General features: G+C 35.7%; 1 protein-coding gene across 1 annotated transcript; it reads right to left on the bottom strand.

Moving 5' to 3' along the window:
• Positions 1-271: 271 nt before the first annotated feature.
• Positions 272-1558, bottom strand: RASSF9 (Ras association domain family member 9). The gene has a single exon (XM_072881827.1). It carries the CDS (start codon positions 1529-1531, stop codon positions 272-274), a length of 1260 nt encoding a protein of 419 aa, XP_072737928.1. The 5' UTR covers positions 1532-1558.
• Positions 1559-14060: the final 12502 nt, after the last annotated feature.

Here is a 14060-nt window from a genome sequence, read left to right on the forward strand (position 1 = left end):
GTTTCACTATCAATATTACAAGGTCTAAAGAGTCTGTCCTGACTTAGCAAAGCCAACAACCTTGCACCTATTGGCAGTTAACCCATGAGACTGCCCATGCATTTAAGCACAAAAATACTATTAAGCACATAAATAGATACTGTTTACTCAGCTAAAGTGATGCCACAGTTTTAACATCTTGACAGGCTGAAATCTCAAGACAACAAGGTTTACTAATTCTTATAAATATCCTCCAAAATATGACTTTTCATAAATGCGTGACTGTTTTCAACTATGTTGACAACAGTACCATGTCCCCTGAAGTTATTTCAGAGTCCTGACTGTGTGTAGAGCTGATTCCAGTGTCAGAGTCTGTATCGTTTATGTCCAGATTAGTCACTCTATGAACAAAGCCAGGAACAGCAATGCTGTTACTGGAGATGCCACTGCCCTTGGATGGCTCTTCATTTGATGGAAGCCTAGTTTCAATGTTGTCTTTAACATGTAGTAAATTAAATTCTTCTGTAAGAAGTTCATATTCTTTTTCCTTCTTTTGAAGCAGTGAGTCCCTGTATGTAAGTTCTTTCTGAATGCAGCTTAAGTATGAGTTGATTCTCAGACCATCTTTCATACTTTTTTCCAGCTCATATTTTACACTTTCCAAATTTGAGTTTTCCAGTTCAGCGTTAGCAGCTCCTTCTGTGCGAACATCATCTCCATTTTTTTCTGTGCATATACCATGTACCTCTCTTTCAATTTCAGCACACAGCTTCTCTATTAATTGTTTGTGATGTTTCAGTCTCTCTTCAGCCTGTAAAATTCCCTCACTTTTGCTCAAATAGTCATGCATCTCTTTTTGATCATCTGGCCTACTCCCTTGCTGCTCAGGCTCACTTGGATTGATCATTAAATAGGAGTCCTGCACATAGTTTTCTCCATCATTGGCCACACGATCTAGATGGAATTTTGCTTCACATTTTTCAATTTCCATATCTAGTTCCTTCATTCTAAGGACTTGTTGATGAATGGTATGATCTTGAGAAATGATTAGATGAATCAGTGTCTCCATATTATCTCTCTCTTGCTGAACACTGTCCTGTTTAAGCTTGGCCAGTTTCCGGAAAGTTTTCCTCACAATTTTCTTTTGCTTGTCTATTGGCAACATCTTCATATAATTTGCTGGACTGAGCTCCCACTGTTTTTCTATATTTTGTACTACCTTAGCTTCAGCTGTCTTCCACAATGGAAATGAGAGGAAAGCATCTGACTTTACCAACACGAAGTGCAAATTAGACTGTTCTTCCCCCCAGGCCTTCCAAAGTCTCAGAATCTTTGTCAAGGGAGGAAGTACTCGCTCTGAGCCTCTCCATTTTTCTACAATGCAGTAATCACTAGGTTTTCCAAAAAGGACCTTTTTCTCTCCAAATGTTGCCTGATGTTCCTCAAGCAGTGCTTGAACCACTTCTGCGCAAGTTGTGCGCTTTGTCAGGCCACATACAATCTTCTCTTCCTGGCAAACCCAAACCACAATCTCTCTTTCATTTGAAGCCATGTCCTTGTTGGGAGACCTGGAAAACAAGAAGAGACCAAATATAAATTACATATCAATGGCACAGACTGTATGAATAATAGCTATAATTCTGATAGGACTACCACACTGAAAAATTCCCGTATTACTGTACAAGACAATATATTTGTTTAAATTACATGAAAAAATACCTTTGGATTAAGTAACAGAAAAACACACCCATTTCAGCTGATGCTTTAATATTACTACTAGTCCAGCTGAATGTGAATCTCACACAAAATGCCTTTTATCAAATTTAGGTTTGTACCTTAATAAGTGTGTATTAACAACAAGTGATAAAGTCTGGCATCTGCATTACATTTCCAGACTGTCCTAGGGTAACATAACTTTCAGATCTGCATATCTGTTCTCATCACACAGACATTGCGCAAACATTTGTAAGCTCTTAATATCACCAAGGCTTCTAAGGGAAGAATCATGCCTCCAAATATGCACTGAACATAGATGGACTGAGAAGAGATGACTGAACACCATCTAAGTTAAAAGAACTTGATGATAGGATAAATTTATAGCTCTTTTGCCACACCTGCACCCACACAAGCATAAACACCATTGTTTTCTATTGTGATTTTTCACTAGATCTTTCACTCTTTTCAAAGCCTCAAGAAATTTCTTGCTTTTCCTGAAGTATCAAATAGCCTGAATTCCAGTGAGTTGTGAGAGAATACCAACTGCAAGAGAAGACATATATAGGTCTGTATTTTATATCCTTTGTAATGATACAGAAATGCCAGAAAATGTAAAAAGTTTAATTTTTTTTTTATTTATTTATAAAATCCAATGAATTTGGTATTAACTTGACATTAGCAGCTGGTACCTCCTTATACGCAGAGATACCTAACTTCAGGTGTCTAAGATCCCATGATGGCTACTGTAGCTGTCTAATCAATACAGTCAGTGGAGCCTAGAGAGCTATTCATCTGACCAAATGTAGAAGTTCACTTCACAGTTAACTCTTAAGTTTGTCCCCATCTGAGTAGCCCTGGACTGCTATGGGCCTCCATTGGCAGAGTGGCCTTGTGGAACCTGTCCAGGATATTCCCGTCCTCTAGCCTCCACATGCATAGTTTGTTGCTTGCCCAGACCTGGTGATTTGGCCTCTTGCCTAAAACGATAAAACAATAAATTCTTTGAGGAAAAATGCATTTCTTTCTTTGGATTTTCTGGTATCACTTCGAGTTCATTTGCATGAATGAGATTTAACCCAGTCGGACAGAGAAAACTTGAAAATGAAAATGACAATTTGGACAATATTCTAAGGGCTTAATACTACATTTGTTTCTACCTGGGACTACTTATTCACAGTATTTTTCTAGTCTTTTGAGATGTAGTAGGAATGGAGTTTTACTTGGCTTAATTAGGGTTATACCCTATGATTATTAAAGCAATCCAACTTGTTTCTTTTTCTTAATTACTACACAACATGAGAGACAAACTGCAATCCAATAAATTGAACTATGATTGACTCAGCTCTAGCTGCCACTCTGACCAGGAGGCAATAATCCTCAAAAGATGGGAGACTGCAAATGAGTACTAATAAAACCTACAAGAATGAGTTTATTAGTATCATCGCACAGGAGAGCTCTGTCCAACTACATTGCTCCAGGTCTCGGAATATTCCTCTGTAAAGTTTGTGTTTTGGTAGATTACTCGGAGTAATGACATCATTTTCCCACTTCAATAGCTCCCTCTTACAGGCCAGCATTTACAGTAATTATTTTTTAAAACTGGTGTTCAGAAGATTAATAATGTTTTCATAGACTACTTCTCAAAATAGGAAAGCTTATGTCACACATAGAAAATGGAAAAATGGCACAAAGAAACAGAAATATTCAAGTTTAAACGGGGAGGATGGAATGACAGACAATATCATATTAAATCGCATTACTGTTAAGTATGTCACATGCTAAAAAGTCAGTATCTGTAAGGTTTTTAGGTTTACAGAATACAGGATGCTATAGAAATATTTTTGTCTGTTGACAGACTGATAGTTAAATGAAACTTACGCAAATAGACAATTGCAACATGTCAGCTGTGACTGTCAAACAACTCAGTATTTGTTTTACACTACAGATATAAAAAGAAAAAAAAACAGATAAACTACAGTCACATTGTATGTTAAGCACAAAATTATGCAAAATAAATTATCAAAAATATGGTATCTTAAACAATGTTCACTACTGATACATAAATAATTGACCTAGAAACAAAAGTATATTACCAGTCATTGAATTTCAACTTATAAAAATACTGACAGAAAAATAAAAATTAAATAGGCATAAAAACATAAGAAATACTAGACTGGGACTTTGAAGCAGTAAATTCAGACTGTATCTTTCCTGTAGTTTTTTGTAATCAATAAATACATTTCAGGGAATATATGTTATCTCAGTCTTTTAGTGGTCTTCTGAGAGTCTTGTGCAATTTGTTTGCACATTGAAACTCTTCCTGGTTTTTTCACATTCTTGTTTTTGGTTGATTGCCATATTGTCTCCTAGTCAATATTTTTAGCGTGTAACAGCTTATGTGAGTTAAGCAGAAGCTTAGTGTCTCTTTTCCTCCTGGCTCCTTTAAAGCTTTCCTATGAAGACAGTTTCTCTCTGTGATATTAGTAAATCTTCAGATAAATTTGAAAACCCCACAGACACCCCATAGTATTAGTGTACTGATAAATACCTTTGCCATACCCATTTTTTACATGGACTTCCCACTGACTTCAGCAGGAGTTAAGCAAGCTTCTGATGGAAATACATTGTTTATTGTAATGCAATCTCTACAGGATCTCTGCAAACAATATGGATATAAAATAACATTTTTGAATTACTGTTTTCAATCATTTCTATCACCCCCTGTTATTTTTTCAGTTACAATGCACCTGTCTACCCAGACTTCACATTGAGCTTTTTGGGGAAGGATTTTTCTTTACCTTGTCTATAGCGTTTTTAACATACTGAAGTCCAAAACAAGTAGTAGCACCGCAGGAATGGATAATGTATGCACATGCAGGTACACAAAGAACTCAAGTAGCTTATACATGAAAATACATACACATATATATATGTATGTAGCATATGTAACATACACCTTGTCATTATATTGTCACATTTACGGAAAAGGATAAAAGAAAAAAAAAATTCCAAACTTCGCTGTAGTTCTTGGATCAAAACAGAACTGTAAAGTGCAAATTCTATCATTATTTTTTCCATGTGTTTATCACGACATGTATTATCTTCATTTTTATTCAGTAGCCTCACTAAATTTTTGATCTTTCTTTTTAATCAAAAAGAATTAGCAAGAATTACAGTGCCATGGAATTCTAATATAATCCAAAAAATCAAAAGTGTTCTTTATTATCTTCCACTATAAAATGGTAAACTGATGTGGCCTACCATGTACCTTTAAGTAAATTTTATTGTATAATTTTTTAATCATAGTTAACTCAAGTAGTGCCAAACAAAAATGAAGCCTCAGCATGTCAATCACAGCATAACAATTATTAAAGACTTGTTTTCAGGATTCAAGAAGATGCTAATACTAAGAAACATCTTTCATTAAGCTGTGCTTTCCTCATAGAAAGTGGAGAGCAGATTCTGCATATACACAGTGGAATTCATCTCACTTAGGCATGTGGAAGTCAAGGTTTCAGTATAAATTCACCATAAAAGTTCCTCCTTGTCATGGGAGGAGAGTGGACCTCCAAGGAGAAAGTCACCACAGCCTAAACTATCTATGATCATCAGGATGAATCCTCACATGAAGCTATTTCTCTCATTAACTACAAGAGACCACCTTCAACTAAATATCTCATTTTCAGGTAGCTAAATACAGGTGAGAGTAATCCAATCAGATTCTGGTTTATTGTCAGAGAAATGTAACAGGAATGGTTCAGATGGCAGTAGATTTAGTAAAGATAACTAAACATGGGACCTACATACTATAACTTCATAGCTTAGTTTAGATGCTGACTATTCCATTTGCTGTTCAATTTATTACTATAATTTATAAGGAGATCCATGAAGTCATTTCAATACTAAGGAAGATGTAATCAAATTTGTAACTCCTTATCATGAATAAATGTTGGTCATTGACAATGATATTTTTTCCTGAGATGTAATACTAAAAATAATAATATTCAGCAACAAGATCAGCTTTTACATGGTCATTTTAATGGAGAGGCAAGCTTCTTATATTTATTGATTCCTTGGCCTTGACATTTTGCAGTTTTGTAAAGAAAGAAAAAGAACTGTCATTTTTTAATAACCTATCAATTAATGAGTCTCTAATAGCTAAGGTGTTTATCCAGTTTAAATGTTTGACTTTCTTGAAAAACAATTTCAGTAGCAACATATTCAAAACTAGCTAGGCAACTTCTTCATTTTTTCAAAAGTTTATTGCTGTTGCTGTAAACAGGCTTTAAAGCTTTCAGTTCTGGCTTGAATTCTGTTTCTTTGAACTGATCACTGAAATGTTCTATTTATCCATCTATGATTTTAAAGCCTTGATGATAATGAGAACATGCAGATCTATCTTTTTTTGCAAAGTCACTTATTGCTCAGGAATAGATGAGAATTTAAGCTTAAGAATGGTCAAAAATACATTTCCAATCATCTCTTTTGTTTGTTTTGATTGCTAGTTTTATGCCTTCTACTCTTTGCTCCTCTTCATGATGACTCAAAAAACCATTCTAATCATGTTATAGACCTCACACAAAGGCTTGATTGTGTCAGCACAAGCTGATTGTTGTGTGTCAGATATACACTTCATTAATTTATTATTCAGGCCTAGGGGAAGAAAGGTAATACATTCCAGCAATGGACAGACAAAACAAAAACATGTACTTATATTGCACAAAGTCAAAATATGAGATAGCTTAAATGCTGGAAGCAACACTTTTGATATGCACTAACTTTAAAGGATGTCCGGCACAAAAACATACATATCAAACACGTAATTCTTTGTCTTCCTGAAAATTTTAACATTCTTCCTAAATATGCAACATATAGTTTTACAACCAATCGTGTCAATCAAATAAAGGGATACCCCTACTTTTTAGAATTTCACCTACATGTCTACAAGATGCTCATTTTTCCTTACTAATTTCAGAAAACATTATGTTGGGAATAGATCACTTACATATCATATTGTTAGCAGACTAATACAGTGTTTCTGAAAGATCGTTGACATTAAAATAATATTTTGTCTCTGTTGAGAAAAAAACACAGATAAAACTCTTCTCTCCCTTCACTGTAATAAATTCTTTGTAGACTTTCACAGAAAAATACAATGGAGTTCCATTCTCAACATTCCTGTATTTCTTGATGTACTGTCCCCAAGAAACTAATCAAACCGAGTAACTCAAAAATACTTAGATAATAGCTAGAAATTTCACATCCAAGACATTTTTGTGAACCCCTTGCTAGCACTATTGTTTAATGCTTTACTAATTTTAAGTCATTATGACCAACTGAAACATTTTTAAGTCAACATGACCATGAAAGTTTTTGTGTTCGGAAAGGGATTAAAAACTTGAGATTATGTTCATGATAAAAAAATTTTATTAATTGTCTCCTCCCAATCACTGAAATAATTTATACAGAATAAAAAATCTGCAGGTGAAAATAAATGGCACACAAAGCAATACATTAATCTTTTGCTTGAAAATATACACAATTTAATAATTCATAATGGCATCAAAGAATTTATGCTGGAAAGCCATTTCTGTGAAATAGCTCAGACATTTTTTCACCAATTTACTGGGGAAATCATGTTTTATAATCTTAATTTTCAGAGGTGGAAGAGCTTTTACTTATTAGGTATTAATTAAATTACTGTTAATCAGATGTCATAAAGCTGTATCTGTTAGAGAGTACAAATGTTTGTTGGTTGGAATATTCTTGTACTTCTTAGTGTAATAATGTCACCTTTTTTTCTTTCATCATTGCATCTACAAGTGGCACATAATCTGTAATTAATTATTCTTTATGTCAGAAGGATTGCTTCTAGTATTATGCTAGCAAATCATATAACTAACTTATCCAATTTTAGTGTAGAAAATGAATCAAATTTTGTACTTTTGAGATCTTTTCTTCTCTTCATCTATTTATTTTTGATGCTGTGCTTGCATAAATACATTTCAGCATACATAAGACCCAGAAAGCCACACAACACAACTATCATCTGCAATGCAAAAAAAGCAACAGAACAGTAATTTATAAACAGCCTCCTGTTGACATCATAAACCCTCTCAATAGCACATTTGAACATACAGTCTGATCTGCAGCAAATCAGATGATAATTGTGGTTTATGATTGAGCGGCTGCCATGACGGGGTCCTCAGTTGACCAGAGCTCTCAGGTAGGTATGCTGTTGACACAACCTCCCCAGAGTAAGACCAAAGTGCTTCTAAACTTCTAAGAAACAAAACCCTACATTATGTCAAGATACCATCCAGAACAATTCACTTCTTCAATGGAGAAACCAAAAGCAACTAAGTGATAGAACAGAAAAAAAAAGGCTTTAAGAGACAACCCTCCTGCTGCCTACTACATCCTTGCAGTGAAGTCCTTGCCTAGAGCTTTGGTGTCTGCCATCTCAGTGCTTTCCTGGAATCCACTAGGAAACATTAAACTTTCAGACAGACCCAGGCAGGGTCTGTGCCCCCCACACCTCTCAGCAGGCTCTCCCTTTCTCAAGCTGCACACTCCTGCTCCTCACCAAGACCTTCTGTGTCCCGTGTGTTACCAGCCACGCTGCACAATGGGAAACAACCTCCCAGCCAAGCGTGCGCAGTTGCTGAGCCACTTGCTCTCTTTCGAAAAAGGTGTCACACAATGGCATGAAACATCCTGGGAAAACAAGAGACATCTGCCACAAAAGCATTTAATAATCCAGTGTTTTCAAGGGGATGGCCTTTAAGCATGCTTGCTGGGGCACGCAAATCTGCCCACTTGGATTTTGGCAAGTACGTATTTGTGCTATGGTCTTCTCTTTCTTCTGCACCCATAAATGTTTTCTTCATGTGCAAGGGCCCAGAGAACACATGCCTTGTTTAAGCACTTGCTGATAACCTTGTTATCTCTGTGTCTCAGATCCCAGCCATAACTACCTATCAAAGAAATCTGACGGCTTTTATTATATTTAGTTGCTGGAAATGAGGAGAGGCCAACATTAGAGGGATACCTACTTGATACTAACAACCTGCATTTGTAGCATAGGGCACATGCTCCACGTCATTTGCGAGCTTCTGATACCACTGATATTTACATGTCAGGGTATATAAGGGCTAATTATTTTATCAGTCACTACATTCCATTTAGAAATGATAATATAATATTGCTTTTATTATTTATTTTTCAAAATCTCAGCATGCTACCATATATATATATATATATATAAATAAAAGCATATATGAGACAGTGTAAGATCATTCTGAAAGAAAAGATCAAAACGTATTTTGGCTCTGTGGGACTTTTATCTGTGAAATTTGCAAAAAAGTAAAGCTATTGGTGCCATGTGTTGCAGTCCTTGCTTGGAAGAAACTCTAACTTAATTTGATCCAAACAGATTTTTGACAGTGAGTTTAAACATTAAAGCTATAAAGAACACACAGCCCATATGAAAGCTGAGGTCAGAAGTACTTCAACCTTTCAGGCACAAATGGATCATATTAAAAGTTCACACTAAGTTTATTCAGACTATCCACATTTAGTTCACTTTTTTTCTCAACTTTCTGTCACCTTCTGTAAAGTTCTTCAGAAAGCAATAAAGGCCAAATCTTATACTCAGTATGCCTCCTGCCTAAGTAGATTACATGCTTCCGAGTTTCCTAAGGGCAGCAATGAGGAAGTATCTACTCTCTCACCACTCAATGAAGCTGGAATTACTCCAAAGCCTTAGGGATTCAAGACAGCCTATTAACTAACTGCATTCCCATCCCCCTTCACCTATCCCTAAAAACCAACATTAATGGAGGCACATGTGGGAGATAGAAATTCCATATATGGTTTGTCAGAAACTTGGTCTTTCTTCCCTTCTGCATCACACAAAAGTCAGGGCAATGTCTAGCTAAAAAGTATCATGGCAAGGCAGGGCTGGTACTATAATAATAATAATAATAATAATAATAATAATAATAATAATAATAATAATAATCCCCTTCAATATAGATAATCAGAGTGGTCCCAATACTGCAGGAAGACAGGAAGACTTGTAAAGAACACCATAGAACTTGTGAAAACAAAATAATTATTTCAAAAGAAATAACTTAAATTTCTCTACCATCTGTTTCTGTATCCATTTAATGTTGCTCTATGATAAAGCTTCCTCCTTTACAGAAATGTACATAGGCATTTATTAAAAGAAAATTAGGCATCTAGATATTCATGTGACATCAAAACTAGGCATCTAGATACTCTTGCGACATTTTTCAAACATACACATATAGACAATAGTTTGGATATTCTAATTGAAATATTTCAGAATATTTGAAACAAAAAACCAATTTAAACAAAGGCTATTTTAACTAGCTATGTACAACACATTTCTCCTGGTATAACTTTATGTTCATTTTGTAATTCCTTTTTAAATGCATAAAGTTTTAACTCAGCAAGATTCCCAGACTGTCAGGAAGCCTTTATAAAACATTTTAATTAGCAACAGCTGTTGAAAATTATGTACTGTATCAATTATCATTCATGCACTTAAAACTATAACTAGTTTCTTAATCCTTCCTGCAGAGGAATACCATTACCTCAGTTAGCTACTGTACAAAATTGCACACGTAATTCAGCAATGATCTATGATGAAAATTTCTGTTCATCCAATCATTTTACACTATATTTGTGCTCTGACAAATTTCAGTTAAATAGTTTTGAATTGGAATGGGATAGTACTATTTTGTCATAGAATAAATAATATGAAAGGTATGAAGTTGGGGGTTTTTTTTAAGTTCTGTAAGATAATTATTTTAATGCAAATAAGTCATTCACACCAGAGTCCGTGCTGACTTGAAATGTCAGACTTCAGTAAAAATCCCATGGGAAATCGTGTGCTTCATTCTGATAACTGTACTTCTTGGACACAGGTGCCTGAACAGGGACCAATATTTAAGAAAAATAAAAAGGGGAAAAAAACCACTGACGTTACTTAAAATAGATATAAAAAAATAAAAGCAGCCAACAAGAAGAACCAACAAGGACAGTAATAGTTCTATCATCTGATAAGTAGATGGATAGCAGAGTTTATACTACGTAGAAAATAAGCCAAGAAATTGTACTACCTCAGAATGTTGCACTAACAGAAAAAAATAAATAAAATACATTGTAAGAGGAATTATACACCTTGATCACTAGATAAGAGTGACAGTTACGGTGGATTATCCTGAACACCCTCCTGCCCCCCCATTTAATAGTGACATAACCCTCTGTCATTGCTCCAGTGGCCGACATTCTTTCGCAAAATCTCATTTGCAAAGTTCAAGTGCAGATTTTCAGCAGAGGTGACCAAAAGGTTACTAAGTCCTCCCCTTCACTTGTTAGCTCTAAACCATATTTACGCTCCCAATCACTTAACCTCCAGGCAAGTGCAAAGGCTGCAGTATCCATTCAGATGAAGACTGCATCTGCCCCTGCCCTTTTCTCCTGTCTTACCTCTGAGATTATTCCTCTCCCCCTAAGGGTATGCATTCTCTATAAATTACATCTATGCTTTAAATCTGCCTTCCTGTCAGACAAATCATCATTCCTCCATTGTATATTCAAAGTCATAAGGTTGGTAGGTGGATATTAGTCAAAAAAAAGTTTGGAATTGCAGTGAGGAACATCAGCAAGTGGTGCTGTGTACACAAAATGCCATGACAGGTAACAGGTTCACTGTTATCAGGTCTGTATTTGTCATGGCCTGACACAGTGGAGGTTTGAGAACAGAGAAGAGCTAGCTGTCCACCAAAATATTTTCCAAGATTAACAACACTAACATTAACAATTTGCTTTACTGGGAAAACATGCTTTGATGTATGTATTGCAATGGCTACTGAGGAAGCAGCTGTGATACAGGAACGGAAGATCCAGGAAAAACTCCAGAGCCAAAACAAACACTGACATGTTCAGTGGTAATAATTCTTTAGACCATGATGGGGGGAAGGGGAAGATGGGCATTTTCAAAGTCCTCAGTGTTAGTAAGTAACATGCAAAGTTTAGGAATATCAATATAGCAAATGCTACATCTTGATTTTGGGCAGTGGATCGCTGTCACTAGTTGACAAATGAAGATGCCACTGGTATTTTTTTATCTACCACAAGAATTTTGCTACATTGCAAAAATATAATTCTCTATATTGTTCCTGTGTCTATTTAAGTGCCTATGCATATTTAAGCACTGGTTAAACTATACAAGCTCTATGGGGGTCCTGTTAATAATGCACAGAATGTGTCTAAAATTCTATCACTTTCAATAATATAAAGGAAGCAGAATCATTTATAGCTCATTTAGAACATAGGCTTCTAAATGACAAAGTCAGAGCCGCTATTACAGCTAATAGAAATTTGGTTTATCTAACTTCTCCCATTAGAATTTTTATAACTGCCTTTTCAAAGCACCCTGGTTGTTTAGGAGCTTTTGAGATCAAAGAAGCAAGGGGAATTCCAAGGGTTGAAAGCGTGATTTTTGTTGTTGTTCTTCCATGAAATTTAGTTCAGCTTTTATTGAAAGGCAAACATATACTATTTCCCTCCCCTGGGTTTGTTGACATCTTGCCCAGTGAAGAAATAAACACAAAGCATTCTGCGGTTGGGTCTGGACTGCCAAAACATGAACAAAGCACACTGTATGGAGACCAGTGATAATAAGGTAAGTGGAATAAAGGAACAAGATAAAGACAAGGAAATAATAAGATTTCATGCCACCTTTCCAATACTCCCTGGGCTAAAGGAGGCTGGGATGGTTACCTTCTTATGAACCCTTACACACAGTGCATGGCTCAGACAGTTCAATGTACCTCTTCTCTACTCCTGGTGGCACCGTGTGGGGCAGATGCTAACCTTATTCACAATGAAAGGAAAGAAAGTCCAGATGGACTTGGTTTCTTTTCACCAATTCCCCAAGTTGAACTCCGTTTCAGCAAAGCATCTCTTCTTTTCCTTATCGTCTTTTCCTGATGGCTACCTACTGTAACTACTTCTGTAGCTGCTCTAGCAGCAGCTTGTGGTGAATTTCAGAGTTTGGACACTATACTTTGTGATTCTGAAAAGGAATATTGTAGGAATCAGTATTTTTATCTTCTGTTTTTAAACACCCCAACACTCCCCAGATCCATCCCTGAAATATACAAAATTATTTACAAGATAACTACCTTAGGAAAGTTCTTATCCTAAATACTATTTTTACTGCTAAATCTAGTCTTATAGGTTAGCAACTGTATGACTTAAGATTTCATGACGTAGTTTATGCAATCTGATGTCTACCTGACATTCCCATCTCCTTGCTTGTGCCACCTCTGCTAGTTTAACCAAGGGTTTCCAGCTTGCTAGCCCTGGGGGGAAAAAAAAAAAGGAAAATTTTTTTTTTTTAGTAGTGCTCCCTGAGTTGGGTTCTATTGAGAAAGGCAGGATGGGCTTTAATTTTCTTCTGTATTTATTGCAATAAATTTTGCAGAGAATGAACCACCCCGCTTTGAAATTATACTGGATGATCTTCCCCTTTTCATTTCCTTTCATTAAATTATATTGACGATGTCACCTCAAAAGGGGTTCTATCAAGACCTCATTTACAATCAATTCTTTTTTTTTTTCAAATTTCTCCTTCGAACTTTCTGAAAGATAATTCAGTGACTAATATGTTCCATTACTTACAATATTTGAAGAGCTGAAAAGAAAAAAAAAGATGAGATGATGAAGTGGACTCTTATATAAATTTTCACCTTGAAGAGCTAAATTGAGTACTACATACATAATTATGCTAACAAGAAGAGTAGACATAAATTTTAAAAAAAGAAACCTGAAGTATTTTAGTGTCCATTGACAATCTGAGAGATTTGTGCAGCTTATGTTTTCAAGTAATTTTCTAAAATTGCTTATCAATGAATGCTTCAATATGTAGTTAGTCAGGCACAGGCTGATAAGGTCTCTCAAATATCACCACAACCTCTCTGAAGAAGCTACTGAACAAATGAAATAAATTGTTAACCTTACCAACTGTGCTCTGCCCTAGCAATGGATATGCTAAAGAGGGCACAGGAACTTGCAAAACTAGTTCTAGCCAGCTGAGCAATAGAGATAGGGAAGGCAAGAAGGGAGGAATTGCTGTCTGAAAGCAAGGTTAATGTTGGATCATAAAGATCAAGAGTAATGGGAAACTCACTGGATTAATGTAGAGAAGAAAGTATAGGCAAGAGAAAGAGATACGGAGAATAGTGTCCAGTAGCACACACACACAATTTTTAGCTGTGAGAAGATGAAGGAAGCTGACTGCAGAGGAAAGACATTCCATGATTCAGATA

This window comes from Ciconia boyciana, chromosome 1, assembly GCF_034638445.1.
Source record: "Ciconia boyciana chromosome 1, ASM3463844v1, whole genome shotgun sequence".
NCBI lineage: Eukaryota > Metazoa > Chordata > Aves > Ciconiiformes > Ciconiidae > Ciconia > Ciconia boyciana.